The following is a 25,158-nucleotide window of genomic DNA, read 5'->3' as shown; positions in this document are numbered from 1 at the left end:
TGAATCCTGTTACCAGCTGTGATAATGTTCAGGAATTGGGCTGATGTTGCCAGGCAGGACAATCTTATTGAGAATATTTTGCTTAACTGCTGACTTCAGTTAGACTTTAAAAGTATTTGAACATTGATAGTGAAAGATTTCAGCATTTCATGCAATCTACCTGAATTTTAATCCAGCAATTTTAATCCAAACCCAGCTAAACCTCTGATTGTATCTAAACACCTATATAAATACAGGGTCTTCCAATAACTTGGAGTGTCAACAGCAACAGACTCGTTAGCAATAGTCATTCTGAGCATCTTTGGCAATGGAGGTATCAGATAGATAAAACAATCCTCTTCCTGCTGTAAACAGCATGGAGAGAAACCATTTTGCTGCTTAAATGACTATCTTTGTGTTTGTCAGCATGCCACTTTTGTTGTCATCTTTCCTTCAGGCTTTCAAACCACTATGAGTTTTATCACTCAGACTACTCTCCCAATAAAACAGCGCATGGTATGCTAGTCGTTGGGGTTCTATCACATCCATTTGGCAATTTGGCTGGATTACTACTGGATAATCTAGGCTAGCACAAGGCAGGCGTTTTTCCCCCATTGACAACATATTGTTGGTTCTCACTGATTTCTTTGTAATCTCTTAGGTACTTGAAAATAGCTAATCATGTTTTTTGGAAATGGAGTTAAATACATTGGCCCTTCAAAGCACTCCAGCTCCTTTGGGAGAATGTGGGCATTTCTCATTGATTTTTTATAAATGTGGGGCAGCCCCTGTGGTAAATGAAGACTCTGTGCATTGGAGACAGAGGGTGGTACCTTTCTTTCAGCTAGTCTAACTTAAAAGAACAGTAACATCCTTTGATGGTCATCTTCTTTAAGAAAAACATCCCAACCTAGCAGCAGAATATTCTCAGTCAACTTGTAGGTAATGCATGAGCCACTGGCACCAGGGACTCATCTGCGAGGAAGAAGCAGGCAGTCTTTTTAGCCAGATATGTGATACTCTGTGTTATTTATGATATTTGTGATGTCAGAACTGAATGAAAGAGAAATACCTGTCATTATGCTGTTGGCAGTGCAACCTATGTCATCTGTGGTGCATTAGGCTTGGTCAGCAGCCAAATGCCCATCCAGCCACTTGCCAACTACCCCACCCAACAGGACAGGGGTAGAAAACAGGATGAAAAGTCTCACGGGTCGGAATAAAGACAGGGAGATTACTTAACAGTTACCATAACAGGCAAAAGAGACTTGGGGCAAATTAATTCAGTTTATCGCCAGTTAAAATAGATTTGGATAGTGAGAAACAAAGACACAAATGAAAACACCTTTCTCCACAGTGGCCTACTTCCCTTGGAAATTTACAAGGTCATCCTTGAGGAGATACCTTGCCTTCACACTCAACAGGAGCCACCTCCAGAGGTTTTGGATTCTCGCTTCTCTCAATTTTTCTATTCCCTGGTCCCTAGCAAGGTATCCCAGCTTCTGGGCTTCCTCACCTTTTAATTTCTGACTGTTAGCCTCAGTATTGTAGCATCTGAGCAACCAGGTAGCAATCCATTCTCCTGGCTGGCAGACACAATCTTTGTGCATATCCTGAAGTTCACTCAGGGACCAGGTAATTTCCGCCTATAGAGTAACTTCCGTCACCTCCTTCTCCTGTTGTTTTGCTGAAGAACCGGCTTGCTGATCAGACTCTTCCTCTTCCCTTACTAACCAATGTTATGGACCTGTCAATTTCTGCTTCCAGTTTTTCTTTTTGAATACTGAGGTGATTACTGCAGATAGGGTTTGCGTCCCTGTCTTAACCATGGTGTCCTCAGATGTAGAGGCCCTCCTTGCTCTGCTCTGATGGAGCTGAACAGAGGGTCAATAGTCACAGTGCTAGGAACTGATGGGTCTCATCTGAGTAGGCAAGGCGCTTTTCTGTCAAGTGATGCATTACTTCAATGGGATTACATGCCTGTTCAGGCATAAAATCAGGCTTTGGAGGGTGATAACTGCCCTAGGCACCTTCCTAAATGCTCCCACACACCCTGCCACGCAGGAATTGACAACACCAGGGCACATTTCTCTGTCAACTCATCAACAAGTTGTTTATGCTTACACCTGGATGGAACCAGGTTCCACATATCCAACAATGCCAGATAATAAGACCAAACAATTTACATTGACAATGCCTTATCAATATTAGAAAGTGTGAAGCTAAATGCCAAAACCACCATTATTATATTGGCTTGTGAGGGGAAGGCAGTCAAGAACAATTTCATCACACTGTGCATCCTGAAAGCTCTGTCACTCTATGCTAAAAGGGTTTTATTAGATATAGAAAAAGAATTAACTTGCCCTCTGTCATGCACTGGGTTCACAGCAGAGAATCCAACTGTATCTTCACTGCCAAATGTCCAAACTTTCAGGAGAGGTCATCTTACCAACACTTAAAATTCATAGTTCTACAACAGCCCATAGAGCAATGTTAACGGAGACTGTAAAACATTGGAAAGCCTACAGAAGCAAAGGATACATAGTCCATTTCCAAGTGAAATGAAAATATTGAATATATTGAAAAACAGCGTGTGCACTAATATATCCCTTCCTTCCAAAAGTTCCCCATACATTTACACAAACCACTGCATGTAGGAGTTTGAGAGATCGTCAAATTGTAAAAGAGCATTGTCATTTCCAACTATTTATCTAACATGTCTCTTCTCCAGTGATCTCAGAGCACCTTTTAAACTTTTGGATTTCGTTTCTCTTTCATTTGCTTTGCATTCCTGCACAGACGCTGGAAAGTCAGTTACACGCCTTGTGTTGATATATCATCCCAGGGGATACACAGGAGATTCATCCATCTTTCAAGATTCTCACAAAACCTGATTGATGCTTATTAAGTAATATAAAACCCAGTGGCCTGCATAAACATGATTAGACACAGGATGTTGAGCATCTTTCTACATAATTTCTTCACATCAAAACTAATTTCTGCTAAAAGAGCTATCACCTGAATTCCCTTAACAATACAGCTTATTTTCTTAGCATATTTTTTGTCTTTGGTTACTCCAATACTATTCCAGTCATTGTTTTTATACAAAGCCATGATCAATTTTTGCGTTCTCCTTTCCCTTTGATTATTGGCCACTTTTTAAAGCTTTATCGTCCTTAATTTCATAGCTTAATAAATTTTCTCACTGGGCTCCCCATTGCATTTGGGCACTGTGTTGATTTCAGGACATCTGCAGTTCTCCCTCGGGCAGGATTGTACCAACCTCTTCTCCTGTCCTGTCTTAATCCTGGCTTCCCTCCAGATTCAGAAATAGGAATTCCCTTTCTTTTCACTAACACAACCGACTCCTAGTAGCAAAGGAGACTGAACGTCTAGCTAAATCAATTCTCAATCTGAATTTGGGAACACTTATTCTAAATATGGCACAAATAGGGTCCTAACTCCATGCCTGAGAAGAGTCAGCATGTCCCGAAAAAGTCCCCAGTACCTGACGACCCAGTCCTGGCTCAATGTAACCCCCTGTAATTCCCAATGTATCATTCCCAAACTAAACTGAAGTCAAATTTAGTTCCCAGTTCTCTTTCTGATACCTTGAATTTAGTCAAGCTAAGCTGTTCCCGTCTGCTTTGATTGATGGTTCAATAGCAATATTGAAGATATAGCAGGAAGAGAACTATTTAGCCAGGTGTCCCTTTGTAAAGGTTTCATCTTTACAGTGAGTCAGAGCAGAGTACAGGGTTGATACGGTGTGACTGATAATAAACCTGTGGGTAAATTAAAGGCTTTGTTTAGCTCATTATTGCAAAAAATCTTGATTTCACATTCACTCCCACTTCCTTCAATTAAAAGAATGTTCTTAAAAGGCTTTTGGTTTTTTGCTTAGCTGGGTACTTGAATAAAACAAGATGAAACAGCATGTCAGAGCCAAGTTAATGCGTGCCTTGGTTCCCATTTGTATACAGATGACCAAATTCATAGCACTGCAGTTTCACTGCAACTTACTTGTGAATAAGTTTGCTAGATTTGCCATTTTTTAAAATCACTTAATTAAGACAATTCAAAGAAAACGTCTTTTCTTTTAGTTCTGCAAGCACATATAAAACAGGTGCAAGCCCTATATTACTCTTTATTTCAGCCAGCTGTTGAGCACAATCCAGACTATGCAAAGCAATAGCCACTCTGTTTTACAATCAGAACAGCCTATCCAGCCCTAAAAAGGAGTTTCCCACACTCAATTACAAGCATAAAAGGGTACATGAAAACCTACTTGAAAAATACATTGTGATTTCCAAAGAAATTCCATTATTAACATTTAATAGGTGAGAATTTCTGACAAAAAGCTCAGAGCAATGCTGTTGGGCAGATTCTGAGACAAACAATTTAACTAAATAGAGTAGCATAGTGCTTGGTAAAGGTTTGTAGTCAAAAATTCAAGCTGAAATGGAGTAGGAGATCAAGTAAATGGCCTAATGGGAAAACAATGTTTGTACCAAAGTACCTAGTTTTGGTGCTTAGTAAGGGAGACTGATTTCCTTTGGCTCTCTGTGTGGACAGTGTCAAGAGGGAACACCAAAATCAGGTGAAAAATAAGACACCACTACAGAGTGACAACAATACATGAAGAACAGCTTTGCCTAAAGCTGCAGGGCATTTACAAAAAGGCCAGGGATGCTGGTCTAATTTTCTAGTCTAAACCAGACTAATTTTATGATAGTTAGTTTCTTCTATTCATTGATAAAACTATACTTTAAACATGTCAGTCCTGAAACTTTCCATTATTCATTTGAAATTAAGCATATTGAATGATGCAGATGAAAAGCACATGCACAAATCTAGAACATAATACCATTTTAAATGCCACCTTACTTTGTTTCATTTTAATGCTGATGGTTTTCCAAATATGTCATATCTTATCTGCACACCCTTCTAAAGAAACAGTTGCTGCTCCAAATAGCTTGTAATCAAAGACTGCAACAAAAATAAACTATGAAAGGAGAGCCATTGATTGCTTTCAGATAATTACCTAGGCCAGATTAGCTATCTGACTTAAAGAAATCATAATTGTGATTTTTGAGGAGCAATACAATCAGGGAAAGACCAATGTTATAGCACAGGGCAAAAGGTGAGCATCCCAGTAACGACAATATGACAGACGCAAAGACTTTAGGGAAAGAAAGGGATGAAAAAAAAAAAAGTCTGATAGATCAGAATGACAACAGAATAAAAAGGCAACAGAAAATAAATAGGTATGGAGAAAAGTGTCAAAGGCTTTGAAGGAATAGTGCTTAAACAATAGTTATGAAAGAAACAAAGTAAATAGAAGGGTTTAAAAAGACATTATCAGTCTAACAGAGAAGACAGAAAATGTCAGTCCTCATCATTTGAACAAGACTCATCAAAAAAGAAAACCAGACATAAAGACATGGCAAAAATCAAGGTGAAAGTCAAAGAAGCCTCAAAGTAAGAACTATCACAAAAATGGAGATGCGGATAGACTATATGTGATAGAATTAAAACGACCATATTTCAGTGTATATCTGCAAATATAAACTATAGAATAAAAAAGCAACCATTCTCATTTCAATAAAGACAGCCTTTGCCTATCCAATACATGTCTGCACTGTTACTCTGGTAATATAAAAACACACATACATACACACTTGGCCATCAGCAACTTCAATGTTTTAAAAAACAAATAAGTCTGTGTAATATTAGTGCCCTGACTTGCAACAGCAACGATCTGAACAAAGTGTACAACTGAGAACGCCAGGCTGTAATCATAAGACTAGAAAAAAGTTCAAGAAATCAAAACCATTTAATAATTTGGGGGTTCAATTCTTCAGGAGACATCTTTAGTGAAACACATTGAATTTTGTCACATGTCACACTTCCAGGTCACATTCTGAAGCCAGAATTCTTCACTCCCTACTTTTGGTTCTAAAATCTGTGTATGAAACATTCCCCTAGAGTGTGCAAAAGCACAAAAACACTAATGTCATATATCTATATAAAATAGTAATTAACATTTACTTCAGCAAAAGCTAACACCACCGATTAAGTCAATGTACATCTTCATAACCCTTTCCTGAGATCTGCTGTACCATCTTGCCACTTCTTTTCATTCATTAGACAAGTAAATATGGAAATTACCGGTAGCCTGAGTTGCACAGTTCTGAAATGAAAAGACTGCCTGCAGGATGAGAGGGAGAGAACAGGCAGAGAAATAGCATTCAGGGCCTTACCTTCCAATTAGCAGGAACTCCCCAAGCACTCCCAGGCGCCTCATGGCGATGAGGATCCCCCTCACTGTCATTCCCTCGCAGAAGCAAACCACCACTCTAGCCTTGGGTAACCTTTCCCGCAGCTTGCGGAGCAGGCGATCAAAGCTCTTTTCCCCAGCGTTGCTGTAGATCTTGTCAGAGTGAGCAATGCAGAGTCCCTCTTGGGCAGCCAGCTCTTTGAAGGCTTCCATTCCACTTTCCCCATAATTTCCTGTTAAAAAAAAAAAAAAAAGTTTATATTATATCTTGCATTTAACAAATTAAGGGGGGCTGTAATGGGAAAGGGACAGTTTTCCTGCAAAAAAATGAACTTAGCGTTAGCAGAAGGAAGATCAAAGGAGATCCACCAGAGTGAACGTACTCAGAGTTCAGTGGAGCAACGAGATATCCATGTAATCAGTAGGTCTTAAATGACCTGGAAATTGCAAATGTCTTTTCTTACATTGATTTACCAGTGGATATTAAAGGCAAACAATGGATGAATAGGTAGAAAAGGGAACAAAGACAGCTCAAACAGTAAGAATAAAGTTTTATTAACATTTCTAAGGCAAAAATCACAGTTGTGTTAGTCCAGGAAAACAGTCACAGTAAAGAGAAAAAATAATTTAGTTCCAAGCCATTCTGTACCACATGCAGTCCATACTCATAAAAGTGCATTAAAGATGGACATAAATTTTAAACACACTGATCTGGTAGCATTTTGAAGGCCATTAACACTAATTTGACTGACCAGTGTTTGTAACAGTTAAAATGTAGACTTGATGTTTCTCTTGGAACAGGAGACTGTCTATCTATCTGTGAGAACTTCAGAAATAACTCTTCCTAATATAAAAATATTTCAACTCCGTAGTCCAGACAATATCAAAGCTGATTCTCAAATGCCCTTCACTTTTCTACTTTTACATTTAGGAAGTCAAATCAACAGCTTTACAAAACTCAAACTGCCTTCAGCTATGGAGACAGGTGAAATCTCAAGTTTTCTTTGAATATTTTGTGCCTGCCATGAGCACAGGATTTACAGTGAACATCAATCAGGCAAGAGCAGCAGATGGATTACAAAAAAAAAATCCATTAACAGTAACAAGAAATGGTTCAAAAAGAGAAGCATTAATTTTATGCTGTCCACACCTGTAATGTTTGCTTAATTTATTGAGGGAGTAGCACCAGATATGCTGATCACTTCTAGACCTAGACCTTTTCAAGCAAGGGGTGACTGAAGAGGTCCATCTTCTGCCTTTGGAGCAACAGTTTGAAATAGCAAATAGCAAAGAGAAAGACTTCTGAATCAGCCTAGCTTCCTCTGCAAAAAAATCTTAACAACTCAAAAAGTGTAGCCACCAGAGAGAAAATTTAGCAAGAGACATTTCAGGCTTTCTTTGTAAAACCAATAGAAATAAGTGTATTTTTCCAGAAATGTTGATCATACGCCACAGATCAGACACACTGTGCAGACACAGTCATACTAGGATGCAGCCAAACCTGCCAGGTCTAGCGTCAAACACAAAACTCAAGTTCCCCAGCCTTTTGCACTGAACTGCCCTGGTTTCTCACAAATACGCAGCACAGCAGAATGGCCTCTTTTCCAGTCTGCAACTTGACGCCAGATACAGCAAGCAGGTCAGTCTGCCTTTTTGTCTGCGAGCCAGATGTACTCCAGAGTGGGAGAAATGCCATGGCCCTGCATGGCTGCGGGGAGTGGAGAAGAGAGGAAGAGCTCTGCCTGTTGGGAACACACCACCAAGCAGTCCCCACTGTGGGCTCCACACTGCGGCCCCGTCCCATGACTCTATATTTGGGTAAATGATGTGGCCTCGTACAGGGCTTGTCGTATGCTGAGAAGGACACAGGTGGAGACATTTCCGTGTATTTATAGGCCACAACCTGCAGTCATCAAGGGATTTACCCCAGGACCTGAGGCTGGGCAGCTTGAACATTACTGCTTCTATGACTTCCCTCAGGCGCCAGGCTGAGGCAGGACAGCCTCATTGCTGACTTGCCATTGGCAAGCACCTTATGCTTTGAAAGGAAAATAGAATGTATTTCTTGATTTCATGCAGAACTTCGTGCAACACAGACTCATTTGAAACCCGTAGGATTATTCTTAAAGTCTTACCTAAGGTGAGCCGGGGGACTGAACTGGATCTTCTTAGATGTATAGGCAATGCATATTAGAAAATAAATGTAGTAGCTTTCTTACCTAAATACTAAGGTAGGATGGGATTTTCTCATGGATCAGTACAGCACTAACTCTGCTGTAATTCAAGTTAATGATTTCAAGAAATTAAAAATTAAATCCACTTGGAATTCTTTTTCTCAGCTTTAATTTTGATGCAATAACAATTACCTCAAGCATAGTCACAAATGCACCAACAGTACAACAGCCTACCAAAATATAGGCTAAGAGAAAGTAAGAGTGTTGCCTATAAATTCAGTAAGTGTGATAAAAAGCCTAGAAGGAAAAAAGCTAATTAAGATCAAGAACAACATTGACACAAGGCGATATAAGCAAAAATAAAAGCAGAAACAGTCTGAAACTGAAAATGACAGCTTTCTAACCCTTACATGAAAGCAGTGGAACAGCTTTCCAATGGCAGCACAAAGAAAGAAATCTGATGTTAGACTGGAGCTTGCTCAGCTCACGAAAACATTATATAAGGTAGATGTCTGTAACAGCCAGAGACGAGACTCGATGATCCAGGAGGTCCTTTCAAAGCCTGTTTGCCATGATCCCAAAGCAAGACATGCTGCACACCTTCCCCCTCCAGGAAAGGATCAGGGAAAAAATGAACATGTGACAGATGTTAGATATGTTGTTCAATCCACTCAGCTAGCCGGGTATACACAATGTAAGGGCATATATAGAATAGAAAACACTAATTAATTCTGCGCAAGAGCCAAGAACATATCCATCTGCACCAGCATGGTGGGTACATCCATTTCAATCCACACACATGAAACAACTGAGGGGGAAACATGTAATGAAAAAAGGCTGCGCAAGATGGTAGTCAGGGAAGAGTTAGAACAGGGCCATGGGCTGAGGACCATTTTTCCTTTGAAAGAGCCATTGAAGAAAAGATCCAATCTTATCTGGAACTGCCTTTTGTTACCAGGATCAGCTGTGAAAAGCAAGTCTTTATTATTGTGAGGATACAAACAACTGATTTTTGTTCTGATGTGTGTGCAAAACTAGGTGAGCCAGTAATATATTTTGAGCCCCACAATACCTGGCTAATTTTTAACATTTTTTTTCTTTTTTAGCTCTGTTCAACTCGTACCCTATTCAGAGAACTAGGTATTTTCCTTATATGCTTCAAGCAAATTCTGTACAGCAGTATAAAGGTAAAGTATAACCCCATCATGGCTGCAATTTTACTAAGAGGATTTTCATGACACTCTTCTCTCAGTGCCAAAGACAGCTTTGCTTCACCACTGTAGGCATCCTAGATAAGGCCATTCCTGAGAAGGATCCACATATCTGAAGATGCTAGTGAGAGCTACATGTAGTGGGAGTTAGTCTCACTCATTGCATTCCATGTATTAAATATCTTAACAAAAACATTAAAATGCTGTAGTAAAATCAAAGATGTTATCTTGATCAACAGAAAGCAGACAAAAGAAGAAAGTAACAAAAATTTAGCTTCATAAATTACTCCTGTGAGACAGCAAGTATTACATTTGTGCCACAGCTACACTGGAAGTAACATTATTTGATTGTATTAACACTTGAGCAGTGTGGGGAGCAGAACCCATGAGCTCCATCTAACAGGTTTATATTCTTTTTATTATAGCTGTTTGGCAAATTCGCCCCTATTCTTTTCATCAAGAGAACCATTTATTTTTCGTTTTTGAAGAGGAGTGGAAATGTAGCCTCAGCAACGAGATGCTTATGAGAATCTTGGAGATTGTCTTCTTAAGGGGCGTGCAGAGCGGCAGTGTGGGTCTTCCCAAGCCACATGACAGTAAGTGCTGTGTTTTCAGGGGCTTATAACCAAACCAAAGTGTCCTGCATATATCAATGTCTGACAAGGATTATTTGTGGGGCAGCATAAGGAAATATGAACCATTTAGGCTGCAGAGAACATCCCCTTGAAATATAGGCTAGCATCTGTTAAAACAGAAAAAAAAAAAACATGGAAGAGAAAGAAAACCATAATGTTGAAGAGGAAGACTGAGACTGTTCTTTCTCACTCTGCTTTCAGTGTCAATAGGAAATATCAACTACTTCTTTAGAGATTCCTTTAGAGACACACCTACAAAACCAACAACAAAAACCCACAGCAGAGGAAAGGAAGAAGAATATTGCAATGCACTTAAGGAACAAAAGTCAGGGAGCAAGAGATGCTTCACCTACCTGGGCCATAAGCAATACCTTCAGGTGAGGTGACCTATTCCTTGCCATTAGGGACTTATTTGCTGCATTTGTTCCTCTAAACAGCAGCGGTAACCACAATCTAGATGAAAGGTGAACACAAAAAAACATATACCCTGCAAACGCACAGCAAAGTGCACCGATAAGACAACCACAAAATCTGGCTTCACCTCAGGGTGCTACGGAGGCGAGTCATATCACAGGAATCATAGAATCGCAGAATCACAGACTGTTAGGGGTTGGAAGGGAACTCAAAAGATCATCTAGTCCAACCCCCTGCCAGAGCAGGACCACCTAGAGTAGGTCACACAGGAACGCATCCAGGAGGGTTTTGAATGTCTCCAGAGAAGGAGACCCCACAGCCTCTCTGGGCAGCCTGTTCCAGTGCTCTGGCACCCTCACAGTGGAAAAGTTTTTCCTTATGTTAATGTGGAACCTCCTGTGCTCCAGCTTGTACCCATTGCCCCTTGTCCTGTCATTGGACACCACCGAGAAGAGGCCGGCTCCATCCTCCTCACACTCACCCTTTACGTGTTCGTAAACATTAACGAGGTCACCCCTCAGTCTCCTCTTCTCCAAGCTAAAGAGACCCAGCTCCCTCAGCCTTTCATCATAAGGGAGATGTTCCACCCCCTTAATCATCTTTGTGGCTCTGCACTGGACTCTCTCAAGCAGTTCCTCGTCCTTCTTGAACTGAGGGGCCCAGAACTAGACACAACATTCCAGATGGGGTCTCACCAGGGCAGAATAGAGGGGGAGGAGAACCTCTCTCGACCTACTGATCGCACCCCTTCTAATACACCCCAGGATGCCATAGGCCTTCTTGGCCACGAAGATCCCCCTTTTCACGAATAACAAGTGAGAAACTATTCCCTGTCCTCTTCTCTCCCAACATTACGATCTGTTTGTTCACCTCTCCCAAGCTTGTACATACATTGGTGGAGGTATGAAGTTTTTCAGTGTTTGGTATTGATTCACTATAAAACATCTCTTTTCCCCAGCTGATTAACTACTTTTTGGCAGAGAGAAAATAAGAGAACAAGAAGACTGCATGGTATAACAGCAAGGAATAAACTAACTACTCAAAAGTTTCTCTACTGCAAAGGCAGATTATTTGGGAAGAGCAAAGCAAGGACATGATCTGATTATTAAGTTACTTCTTGATATGTTGCAATAAATAATTTGTAAAAACTAGTGTAAATATTAAATATGACAGTAACTGTACAGTTGTCAAATACAAGTTTGGGAAGACTAGAAGGTTTTGGTCCACTGAACGGAAAAAGAAGAAAAAAAAAAAAGCAAAAAAGACCGTCAGTTTTCTCACCTATAACATCCTATGTTTCCCTATGTCACAAAGGCATCTTTGAATAGGATCAGTTAATAAAAAAATTATTGACTTATTTTAATCTATCTCTTATGAGTTGAACCATATTAAATAATCATGTGTATACTCTTAGTCTATTGCAAACTAAAATTAAAAATTTCCACCATTAGAATTAAACTAGTATGTTAGTAATAGATTGGGAACACATGCATAGCCAGCTAATGCATCTCAGGTGACAAGCAGTCACTTTCTAAACCGTAATAATTTAACCACTTACATCCATTTGTCCACAGCTTTGATTGGGAGAGTTAAAAATAAAAGCCAAAATCTGGATTTATTCCCTGAATGTAGCAGACTGACAAAAAATTAAAAGTTGTAGAAATGGATCTGCCCATATGTGTTATTTCAGTATATCCCAGGCACAAATACTACACTTATAAAAAGCAGCTCTATTGGCACATGGCTTCCAGGACCACTGAACTGACACCATCCCTCCTCTGCCAGACTTCTCTGTCACTGTAGAAAGGCCAAAGACCAAACACTTCCATGTTTCACTAGAATATCTCTTTCAAGGCTAAAATCACACTGATGTCAGGAGGGGCTGCATTTTACTAGTTATCAGTTATTCCAAATGGGATTTGTGTTTCCTTTTTCAGTGACCCTCTTTACTTAATGTTGACTTTGCCACCTAAAGGCCTTTACCGCATAGTTTCTTTTCAGTTTCTTTCAGATAGCTTTCTCAACATCTTTTTCTTTCTTCACTGAGTATATCTCACTTCAGATGTTTTTAAGGGGTGACTTCAAAGCAGGCAAGTTAGGCTATGAGAGCACTTCACAAACCCTAAAGGACTGGCCACTTTACAACAAGCAGAGTTCTGCATGGACATGGGCTCCAGTTCTGTTATCAGGCAGGATAAAAACATGGAGAAAATACCAAAAGAAAAAAACCTCACTAGACCTAAAATACCAGGCTAACTGCAAAGCTCAAATGGAAAACTGCCTCTTATTTTACTCTAAGCACTTTGCAGATAAATGAAAAAAAAAAAAATAATCTTGCTTTACAAAGAATGTTGAAGTAGTGATTTCAGTTTCTCTAGGTACAATGTCTTTAAGGAAAAGAGAGTCCTAGCAACATTGACCCCTAAGGACAGTTTATTACAGATTGAATGTCACAAACACTCACTACAGGTATCCCTCTCCTGGAGACCAGCTGGATTGTCCACTGCTCCCTGTCACTCAGATCAGGTCCAGCCACCTAGCTACTCAGTTCTAAAGTTGCTTTTGGCCTCCAACTACCCGTAAGTACCACAGACCTCCTTACCACCACCAGCTTGCCTCCCAGGCCGACTCACGGCTCTGTGGAAGTCAGCATTTCCCTTAAATTTCCACAGCTATTTTTCTTTGACTTTGCTGGAGAGACCTTGCTTTGGGTGGAGGCCTCACTGCCTTTTAATTGAGGAGAGGTCAACTCATTTTTAGAAATTGAAATAACTCTGTAAACACCCTGTCTTCTTTTAAACTATCTTAGCAAAGTTTTCTGGGTTCACCAGAGATTTCCAAACAACTGTACTCTGTGCTTATGAAAGCCAGAAGGATGTGTTAAATGAATGAACTGAGTCATCTTTGGTACACTACAGACTTCTGCCATCTGTGCTTACAGCCTATTTTCCTCAGAACTTCAGGCCCTTCTAGAAATGCGGAAAGTGAGCTGTTGAGACCAGACCAGTCTTTTCATTTTCTGAAGTCGAGTAAAACTAAGTACAAGGGAGAAAATAAAAACAGAAGATGAAACAGTGAATTTAAATGATTGTTATAGCCATTAAACAATACGCTATTCCTACCATAATCCAGATTTTCAGAGAAATGAAACTATATTTCAAATAAAAAAATCTACATTATTTTATTAAATGCTAGGTTACTCTTTGTCATTAATTACAAAGTAGGCACGTTTTGCCACCAGCTTATCATATAGTGATGTATTATCTCAGTAAAGAAGACCCCCCCAAAAAAGTAAAAAATTCTGTTGCTGGACAAAGTGGTTATATTTAAGCCATCAACCTGCATGAGGCAGGTGCATCATCTTGAACAACTAATTGATGAGATTATCAGTGCTAAATGACACCTCCCTAACAAGAGAAATTCCAAAATATGGTCTTATGCTAATTATTTTTTCCTAAATTTATTCAAAGACTACACCCAGTGCTTATTTATTATGTGTCTAAGAAGGAGCTTTAGAGTTTTATATTCTAATGGAACTATTTCAGCTCCAGCCCTGGCTGATAAACAGCACTTGCAACAAATTTACTTGCTGAGTCTTTCTGTTCATGACTTTCGGTGAGGAACTTGCAGTTTTCCTCAGAATGTATTAAAAATAATGTAGTGATGCCTAACATTAACTGTTGGTTAGTTCTGCTGGTTAGCATTGGCTGAACAAAGGGTCACTGATTTTTTTATATTTCTTAATGAGGATGGAGAAAGTAAATATAAGAATAAAGTCTGAATACTCTCCTGTGAATAATCTCTATTTTTTAAAATCTTGCTGTGAATATTACAGTTAGTAAAATCATTTACAAAAATAGTTATAGAAAGAATACCCAGAAGGGACATCAAAGTAGTAGAACAACTTTTTTTTTTTAATATGAGCAGACATTTCAAAAAGAAGTAATGAAGCATATTCTCAGTTCTGCTCATGCTTTGGCAGTTATGCAGTTAGGTTAGCTCATGTTTCAAGCACCAGATTTAAAACATTGATGCCAAACCCTGAGCAATCAAAAATCACGCACACAAGTACCCTACTATGAATGAAGGTTTGAACATAATGGAATGAAAGGAAATTAAAAAACATATTTGTACCGGTTATCCGGTTCCTGAACCTGAGGGCACAGAGCCATCAGTTTCTGACCTTTCACTGCAATTTTGGGAGTAAAAATGGCTATTTTATTTTTGTGAACCAAGACATTCACAAATCATATGTTTTCATGGGCTGGGACTTAGAGGGCCAAACATCATGAGATACTCCATAAAGAGTCAACAAGACTATGAACACTTCCCGTGGACCTAAATTACCAATGGCTTTAGGAGGTATCCAGGAAGTATGTTAGAAATGAGACTACTTTTTGAAGTGTATTTTCTACTCATTTTCTCATTAAAGAGAAGTTAGTGCTCAGATTTATTCCCGTTGAAGTCCTTGATTACAGTGGCTACACTATCAGATATTTATTAATTTTTAAGATGGCCAAATGAATTATTAAATTTTATTCTTTACTGTCTGTTAATGTGCATCAATGAAACAAATATCCAAAAAGATGCTGACCTGAACTGTAACTCCAGAGCTAAATGTTCATGGTCTTTATGGCAATTTTGGCTTATATATGATTTTTAGATAGCAATACTTTCTGTTTATGTGAGCCACAGCTCTAGATGTGAATTATATCAGGTTTGGAATAACATCTAAGTAATAAATCTTAGTCTTCTGTCTAAAAAAGCATGCCTAATCGTAAATTATCCATCACCAGATAAACTGTTCATCTAAATGGAATAAACTTCTGAGTTTTGTTGCAAATAAGATAGACTTTTTGATGTCTGTTTTATTGAATCCCTGGATATTGTAACCTTGTCATTCAGAAGAAAATCATGTGATTTTAGAAAGAATTCCATTTTAATTTAAATTTGTTTAAGAAAGACAGTGGCTGCTTTGCCTTACATGTCCGTTAAAGATTTTTATGAAAATAAATATAATTTCCTAATATTACTTGAACTTTCTACCCTCACTTAGAGCCTTCTTTTGATTTTGACTATTATGACCAATCATCTGTAATCAATTATATTATCACAGCTGGAAGAAACGCAGAATAATATATTAAACAATTCTGCCTCTTGAATTGATACAAGAAGAAAGAAAACAAGCCAGAAAGATTTAGATGCTGAGTTTGAAAGCTAGAGATAAGAAGCAAAACCACATTTTTAATGATGTAAGAACAAGGCCTGAAAAGAGAACTGGAATGCATAAGCAAAAATAAAATGTATCTAAACAGGAGTATTTCCTTTTTATACAATCAACATTTTTTAAAAGATTGTGTTTAACTTTCTAAATATTTTTTTCGTTAAGACCCCCTCCTCCAAAAAGCCTTTAATCAAAATATTTCCAGCCAACCCTGAGCTGAAGCCCCAGTTCTGCAAACACTGTCACAGATGGTGACTTGAATACTCACAGTGATGCTTTAAAAGACTTATAGCAAAAAAGTTGAATACATAGCACAAGAGTTGGTAGGATTTGAGACTGACAGAAATAAATTCAAAAGAAAACAAAAAAAAAATCAAATCCTAATTTTGAATGGTTCTCTCAACAATAAATTTGAGATTCATGCCAGCATTTCCAATTGAGTTCATAACCTCAAGGATTAACACAATGTAAATGTTTGAATTGAACGTTAAAAGGCATATCTGATGTTGATTGGTGAAACATTTGAAATACTTTTCCCCACAGGCTACTGTAAGTATCTGCAGATGAAAAGGTAACTTAATGCTGAGAATCCATGCAGAGCTAGTACAGGAAATGAATGTAAAAGCTGGATTACCACAAGTAAAGAACAAATTATTAGTTTACTTTGCACAGCTCCCACAGAGGTAATACAAAAGAGTGAACTTTAGAAGGGCAGACTTGTGAGATAGGAAAAACCGGCTGAATGCAAGTAGGACAAAGTGATAAGCCTGAAAACATGAAATATTGTAGAGTACTTAAAAACACTGCTTGTGAATTAAGAGTGAAATGAAGATTTCACCTTCTCTTCTCTGAATTGCCATTAAGCTACAGAAGCACAAACTGGGACAGAGCATAGGTATTGAGTTAGCTAAGCCCAAAAGAACAAAACCATCACAACTGTCACAAAACTATATCACAAAATAGATAACAGCTGTTATTTGACCTCACAAGACAGGAGTGACTGGCTCTGTCTGCCAGTGTGTTGCACGCCAACTGAGGAGCATGACAGTTCTGTGTCTGTGTGGCTTTTCCAGGCTGCATCCCAGGGATGACACCTCAGACAGCCTGAGTTCTCCCATAGCTGCACCTGTGCCCAGGAATGCTCCCCAGCACTCTCTGGACTGAATCAGGGAGGCCTTAGGGGCGAAAGGCCCTTGCAGCACTCCTGATGCGGTTTTCATGCATCATGCATCCTTGGGGAGATCTATGCAATGCTGCTATGCAGGCTTGTATATGCTGGTTGTGGCTGGGGTACAGTTAATTTTCTTCACAGTAGCTAGTATGGGCTGTGTTTTGGATTTGTGCTGAAAACAGTGTTGATAACACAGGAATGTTTTCATTACTGCTGAGCAGGGCTTACACAGAGTCAAAGCCTTTTCAGCTCCTCATCCCACCCCACCAGCAAGTGGGCTGGGGGTGCACAAGAGGTTGGGAGGGGGCACAGCCAGGACAGCTGACCCCAACTGATCAAAGGGATATTCCACACCATCTGACACCATGCTCAGCATATAAAGCTGGGGAAGAAAAAGGAAGGGGGGACATTCAGAGTGACAGCTTTTGTCTTCCCAAGTAACAGTTACGCATAATGCAGCCCTGTTTTCCTGGATATGGCTGAACACTTGGCTGCCAACGGGAAGTGGTGAACAAATTCTTTGTCTTGCTTTGCTTGAACAAGCAGCTTTTTCTTTACCTATTACTGTTTTTATCTCAACCCATGAGTTTTTTCACATTTGCTCTTCCAATTCTCTCCCCCATCCTACTGGGGGGAGGGGGGGGGCGAGCGAGTGGCTGCTTGTGCTTAGTTGCCGGCTGAGGTTAAACCACAACACTGTAAAATGGCTCGCTGATGGTAGAAAAGAAGGACCCTTTCCTGGGTTAAGAAACAGAAGGAAATTCATGGAGAAAGACAAAGATTTTTTTTTTTTTTCCCAGACATTGCAATTTTGCTTTTTCCACACCCAAAGCCCTGTGGCTTACAGATAGCTCCTGAGGAATGACATCTGGGTACTCACAAGGTGTACCGTCATCCAGAAGGTCCCAGCAGCCTCCTGTCCCCAGCTCGAAACACTCTGAACAGCAGCATGTCATCCCAGTGTGGCTTCAGCTGCTTGGTCTTTGAACAAACACTCCTGGAAAGACGTGCTAGGGGAAGGGAACAGCCCTCTGCTGAAGGCCCATGAAATAACTACAGGCCTCTGCAAGCACCAGGGAAGACGGGCAGGGCCCTGCTTGCTCCCAGCACCTCATCTTTTCCAAATCACACCTGTGAGGCCCAAAGCACTCAGAGAACCGGGCACCAGTGAAGCAGGCAATGGGAGAGGGTACTGGCGACAGGCCCTGGAGACAGGGCAGAGCCGTCAGAGCAGGGGTGCAGGCCCTGCAAGGCAGGACCTGGCCCCCTGGCAGCCGGGCTGCCCTAGCTCCCAGAGGCAGCTGATGGCAGGGCAGGCATCTCTGCCAGGCCATGTCTGATTTATTGATATAGGAATTCAGTTTGAGAGCGAAAGCGGGGGAGAGGGAGAGCATGGGGAAGTGGGTGACCCTGGGTGGCAGGTGGGAAATGGGAGGGGAGAGGCCAAGCCTGTGCGTATATCAAGCATATCCAAATACAGCAGCTACTGAGAGCAAAACAGCTATGCTTATACACTATGCCTCACACAAGCTCTCGGAACACTAATTAACCACTGTCAAAGCAGGCTGTGATATGGCAGACTGTGAGGCAGTTTTGGGTGGCCTACCAGCCTCGGCTTTGGCACTTTGCTGGCACTGTACAAGCAAGGCTTTAGGCCTCAACAGCAGCCAAAGGGCAGCATTGATGTGGCTGGCTCTGATCTCAGCTGTGGGAGCCAGGAAAAATCCATCTACAGCTCTGTAGATGCAATCTTCTTGGCAAAAGCGTTACAGGGGACTCCTCAGCCAGTCTGTGTGTTTGCTGCAGTGCTGTAAGACAGCGCAGCCATCCATGTGCCAGGGTTTTTGATGAGGGTCTCCATCAAGGATTTAGAGGAGCGATGGGACTTTTCAGGGTGTTCTACATTGCTGCTTTGACTGAATCAATAAATGGCTAAATGGATGCCTCTTGATCTTGTGACAGCAAGTGTGGTAGATCTGATCAGTGCACTGAAATATTCCATGTATTCCTCTCCAGCAACAAGGAGATATACTTTTGATGAAGAGGAGTAAAGCAGTTTAACAGATGTACTTCTACAACTGGAAGTGTTATAAAATCAGTCCCTGAAGTCCTGACTGGGCACCATGGGGATATGATCCAAAAGCACAAGACTACAAATTCCATTTTGGCGTTGTATAATCTAGCATCACCAAACATGCCTCTGGTATGAAATAACATAATGTTCTGTGACAAGATGTAAGCAACACAGAGTGAGAAGATACTGAGTCCTTCAGACGTGTAGAATGTTTTCAGGCCAGATATCATCTGCTGCTTGTATCTAATCCAAATACAATCGACTGAATTGGTGCTCATATCAAAACATGTGAGATCCAAAAATAAACAAATTTTCAGTTTCTAATTATACCGGACAATTTAATTTTTTAATTTTTTCTTTCTTTTCTTTTTTTTCAGGTGGGCTGAAAAGTTCTTTTTCTCTTTTAATTAATTTAATTGCCATTAAGTTTCAGAAGCACAAATTTCTATTAAGCATAGGTGTTGAGTTGGCCAAGTGTTAAAAGAATAAAATAAAACAGTGAGGCTATTTATGACAGCAAGCTCATAAAAGGTTCATAAAAGTATTAAACAGCTGAAGAGGAGAAGTGGGTCTTCTTAGAGACAAAAAATCAGCAGTGCAGAGATCACTGCAAATTCTGTATACCACTGAGGTCTCACATAAACTCTTTCTCTCTCCAACAGAGCATTTCTGGCACTTAAGTGAAGACCTGGTAGTCATTTGTACGAGTCCCACATAATCTCCCCTCCTCCACAGTAAATAGGTTAGATTTGATGACTGTTAGTACAGAACCAAGATTTCACCGAAAGAACATAGAAAACCTTGATGCTTTCCATACTGTTGTAGAAAGAAACTACGGATTCTTCTTAAGACAACACTAAGAGATACACCAGTCACATAGTACTTTGGATGGCGCTGATATGTCCCTTTTATTAATTTTCTTTCTTAGTACTATTTTTCAGGCAATTGAATAGTTTGGTTGTATCATTTGCAGTAATCCTACAGGGCACCTGTGATCCTACAGGGCACCTGTGAATGAGATTTGCTTTAGCCTATTTTGAAAAGCCCTCTCCTATTAGATGCTATGGTTAGATTGGATTAAATAAGTGATGCTTCTGTATATGACTGTACACAGAAACAAACTGACAGCTGCTTAGAATAGGGAAGCTCAGGGCATCTGTGGGTCTGCACTCCATGAGAGCAGATATACTTGCATGGTAGATGGATTAGGTGGCGCAGAAAGTGTTTAGCTGTTTCATTGTCAGCAAGATTTCCCCGTTTCTAAAATGCTGCTGTATTTTTCACCACCCATGTGTTCAATAAACAGTGAATAGTGGTTTTATTTAAAATGTGGTCTGCATGCAAATTTTACTCTATTTCCTTTGAAATGGTTTGGAGCCTCAGAAGGTGATATTGAAACTAGCTGCTGCTCTTTTCCTTTGGTGCCATCAGGATTCAGCTCAAGACTTCCTGGATGCACATACGAAATATCAGTGGGGAAGGGAGGGAGAAAAGGCTGCTAGTGATGAATAAAATCATACACAAACTGTTGTCACTGATTTCAGCGCATTTCCTCTATGGATTCAGCTGAAACCCCTCCAGAGGAACAAGGAGATAAGAAGCTCCCTCATGTATGCAGCATGCACAACTTCCATGAGCAATGCGAAGCAACTCATTCCAAGCTGTTGCTCTCCCATATAGACAGAAAGGTGCCCGACAAGGACTGTCTGGCCCTGACTCTATTCTGCTAATGCGATGGCCTTTCTTCCACTGTCATTTCAGCCCAACACAAGGGGATGGTGGTTGTGTCTTTGATGCATCTGGGAGGGTGAGTACAAATGCAGAAGGGTGCTCTTGAAATGTCAGCCTGATGATAGGAACGAGTGGCACAACTGTGAGCAAGCTCGTTCCAGCAAAATTTTTGGCAACAAAGAACCTCAAAATCACGAACAGAATTTGTATGAACACATACATCTTTTGAAAATTTGTTAGACTTTTCTATGGTCCTGCCTTCTCCATAATAACAGTTAGGTTTTGTATTTTATGTATATGAGATTTTCTGTCCAAGAATAGTTTTATCCTTAAAAACATATCCTACATTGCTATGGTATTTTCAAAGGAACTACAATCTTATCATATACATCTCTTCAGGTTTTAATATAATCAGAAAAGCATATGGTTATGCATATTAACATATTATGAGAAGAAGATGCTTTAGGCAGACCTCAATTTTCAGCTTTGTTAACTTGACTATTTATATGCTGTTGGAAAGCACACTAAATGACACAGTGACGCCCAAAATCTACTCTTCTTCGAGGATGCAGATTTCACTGATTGAATCAGGAGTTACGTGCAACAACAAGCACTTAGGGCTTATATCTTTGACATTTTTAAAAATGCTGTTGCAACTTGATGCAGAGAAAGGCCAAGGGATGCAAGCTGTGTAAGTATGGGGATTTTAATAAATATCAGCAACACTCGTCTTCTAACTTTTGCCTTTCTTGGTTCCAATATTCCTCTATATATTCTTTGGTTCCTCACTGTCTGTACAGAGGCAAGGAGACTCTGTTGCCAGGATAGTTACAGCAGTACAGAGGGGCCATGTATAAAAGCAGAAATGCATAGTTGACAAGGTATGTTCATAGGCTTTTAGGAGCCTAGGAGATAAACTGATTATCCCTTCTGAGATGAACGAATTTTAAAACAACTCAGTGTATGGAGTGGGAAAATCTAAAAGCAGTATAAAAAACCCAGAAATCATTACTGAACTCTGGAGGACCATCAAGTACATCTTATTAGTGAGTGAACAGCCAAGGCAAGATTACCAAGGAATCAGAAAAGACAAATGGCCCTGCAAGAAGTTTTTGAAGTCTACCAAAGGGCAGTTAAAGTGAAGAGCATATCATTGCATCCTTTCTTTCTGACCCCTGAAAAGGCTTTATTTTGGCTGATGTCTATTGGTATAGTATTTTTGCACAAAGATTTCCATTTTTAGCTAAGCAGTTTGCCTACCCTAATCTTAGGTCAGTGCTTTTTGAGAAATTCCAAGCTCTTGTTAACTTTAAATCAAACTTTTAAATGGTGCCCCTTTAAATAAAGTCTGAAAGTATCTGGAGTGAATTTCTATAGATTTTATTTTAAAAAAAAAACAAACAAACAACAACAACCAAAAACAGAGGCTCAGGCAAACGATTGCTGAAAAAATTGAGGGTTTCAGGCTTATACAATGCCTCTGAAAATTCTTACAATATAGAATGGCAGTATTTCCAAACTGTCTTACTGCATGTTCCTTAGCTTACAAAGAAGTTATATCAAACCAATAAGACATGCTAAAAACAAAAATAAGAGATTAGAAAGCAAACATAACAGGATCTGATAAAAAATGTAAATCACTGGACTCTGCTAGAGTTAAATTTAACTTCTTATTTAAAGATAGTATTTTAAAGACATTGTCTGACACCGTACCGCAATTATTAAAAAAGGGCAAAGAAGTAAACTGTTTATTTGCTGAATTAATACACAGAAACCTTGTGAAATAGTTTATTGCATAGTGGTCTGCAGCTGAAGGAACTGTATCTGATGATTCTTTTTGTTCCTAAGATTATTCATCATTCAGTTCGGGGCAAAAATCACACTCAGAAAGACAACTGAGTAGCTAGGTTCTCAATGGCACCTGGACCATGTTTGGTGGCAAACTGCTACTACACCTGCCCAGGGAAAATCACCTTTTTTCATGGAAGCATTCATTGGCCTCAACTAGTGCAGTGGCTTTGTGACTTTTTGCCCTGTACTGCTTGCTAAAAGTAGTTGTGGTTGATGCTTTCCTTCGAATCACTTTCATTCAGTGAGTGTTAGAGAAGCCTCATCATAACATCTAAAGAAAATCTCAGGAACAGCAGGACCTTTATTGGGACTTAAATCCTGTTGTGGCGAGTTTCACTTGGCACTTCTCAGCCGCAGATTACAGTCTATCTCAATAACCAGCAAACAAACATCATGACTAATAAATATATCTGAAATACATTGCCGAAATATCTCTGCAATATCCTGTTGGAACACGACTGCCAGCCTTGCTTTCAACCCTACGTCCCAAAGACAGCTGTAACTCAAGTTTTACAAGTAACTTGCAAGAGTTCTCCCCATAGCACTCCCATCTTCTGTTAAATCTCATCAACGGTTATAATAAAATAATGTCTGCATTTCCAACAAAAAAAATCCAACTTGAGACAGAAAAGGCTGTTACCAAAGTCATGCTTTAAAATGTCACCTCATGCATTACCTGCGAAAAGAGATTAGACACTACAGTTTTCCTTGATGATGTTAATCAGATTAATTACTTCATTTTGCTTACAATCTAAGAAGCTAATGCTTTTTCTACTTTTGTAGGTAGATATCTGCCTATAACAAAAAGTATTGATCATCAAAGATAAACAGATTTAAGAAAAAAAAATCCAAATCTGAATTATCTATTACACTAACACCATAGTGCTAGGAAAAAAAAAAAAAAAGAAGCATCACTTCCTGAATTGCATTCACTTTAGTCACATTTTGTTATAGCTATCAACTCTGTCAGAATATCATCTGTCAAAACGAATTAGTGAAAAAATTAGTACTTCACTTTTAATGAAGAATAAGATTGTAATGGCATTTCAATTTTCCTTCATCCTCTTCTTAGCACTTGATAAATGCTCTCTCACAAGCACTGCTGCTCTTCTGACATGATGCCTGCATTCTAATCTAACAAATCTAAAGAAAGTCGAGGCATAAATCTTTCTGGTTTTCTTAACATTTCTTGAGATCTCTGCAAGCTATTTTCATCTTGACAACTTAATTTGTGTGGTTTAGTTGTTTTTTTCTCCCCTCCTAAATGATGTTTTATTTTGAGTGGATATCTGTGTTAGCAGAGATTAATAAACACAAAACAGTATGTCAATGAAAAACATCCAAAGCACTTCCGTATGTTCATGTATGTATATATAAGAAGAGGGGGATGAACTATTTTGTCTCTTACTTTTCGGGTGCTATGAAAAATTTTTATTTAATCACAAATGACCATTTTTCTTTCTTTTCTAACAGAGTTGAGATTCATCATAACATTACATTGGGAACAGACACTTCAACTGAGACATCTGACGTACTTACTGTCCTTGAGGAAAAATAAAATACGGCTTTCTTCAATGCAAAACCCAACTGTGAGCACAGCTAAAGGCACAACAATGACTCAAGTGTCCCAAATGTTAATTGGCCAACATTTCTGAGCAACACCATCAGAGATTTGCCATCTTCTGAACACACACAGCAACAGCCATTTGCTATGCAGGGAGATCTGTTGCTGGAGTTGACTCAAATTTTGTCAAAAGCATGAGCAGAAAGGAGGAGGGGCCCTGGGATGCAGGACTGGGTGAAAACTCTGGAGCAGCACGTTGGTTGTTCCTGCCAGTTCTAGAGATGTGGAGGCAAGGACCCCTGAGTGCTGCTCTCAGGAGCTGTTACTCCCACAGCAGCAGCTGCTACCATCTCATATGTCATCTCTTGCCCTTAAAGACACCAACCAGCCCTGGCTGCCTGACTAAGCACAGACAAACTGGGCAGAGCTGTGCTTTCCTTTGCCTCTCCCAGTAAGCTCTCCCAGCCATGTTCTTTGCTCAGATCTGTACTGGCCTTCTTGTCTTGGAAAAAAGGAAATCATGCCACTTGGCTACAGTCAGCAGTACGGGAGTCAAAAAGGTCACAGAGAAACATTGGAAGCTGGGAATTTCAGAAAAAAAAAAAAAAAAGGAAGAAAGAAAAGGATACTGATAAAGGAGAATGATGATGGGTCAGTGCTAGAAGCGATTCTGCAGAACAGGAAGAAGCATTTAATAAGTTTTTATGTTCTGTATTTTGAAAAAGAGACAGATAACGTATACATACCAGAAGATGATGACGATGTTGATGGTGATGATGAATGGTAATTTCCCTTCCCAACTCAGAAGGAAATCAAGTGGCAGCTCCAAAGGGCAGGCATTTTAAAATGG

General features: G+C 39.7%; 1 protein-coding gene across 3 annotated transcripts in view; it reads right to left on the bottom strand.

Moving 5' to 3' along the window:
• Positions 1-25,158, bottom strand: part of GRM1 (glutamate metabotropic receptor 1) — a 189,165-nt gene that overhangs the window by 145,839 nt on the left and 18,168 nt on the right. For all 3 annotated transcript variants that reach the window (XM_086461082.1, XM_086461083.1, XM_086461084.1), the window contains exon 2: positions 6,243-6,492. In XM_086461082.1, the coding sequence (XP_086317208.1) occupies positions 6,243-6,492 (250 nt within the window). The remainder of the gene's footprint in view (positions 1-6,242; positions 6,493-25,158) is intronic.

The sequence above is a fragment of the Leptosomus discolor genome, chromosome 2 (assembly GCF_034619465.1).
Source record: "Leptosomus discolor isolate bLepDis1 chromosome 2, bLepDis1.hap2, whole genome shotgun sequence".
Lineage (NCBI taxonomy): Eukaryota > Metazoa > Chordata > Aves > Leptosomiformes > Leptosomidae > Leptosomus > Leptosomus discolor.
This window is presented reverse-complemented; position numbering and strand designations above follow the sequence as displayed.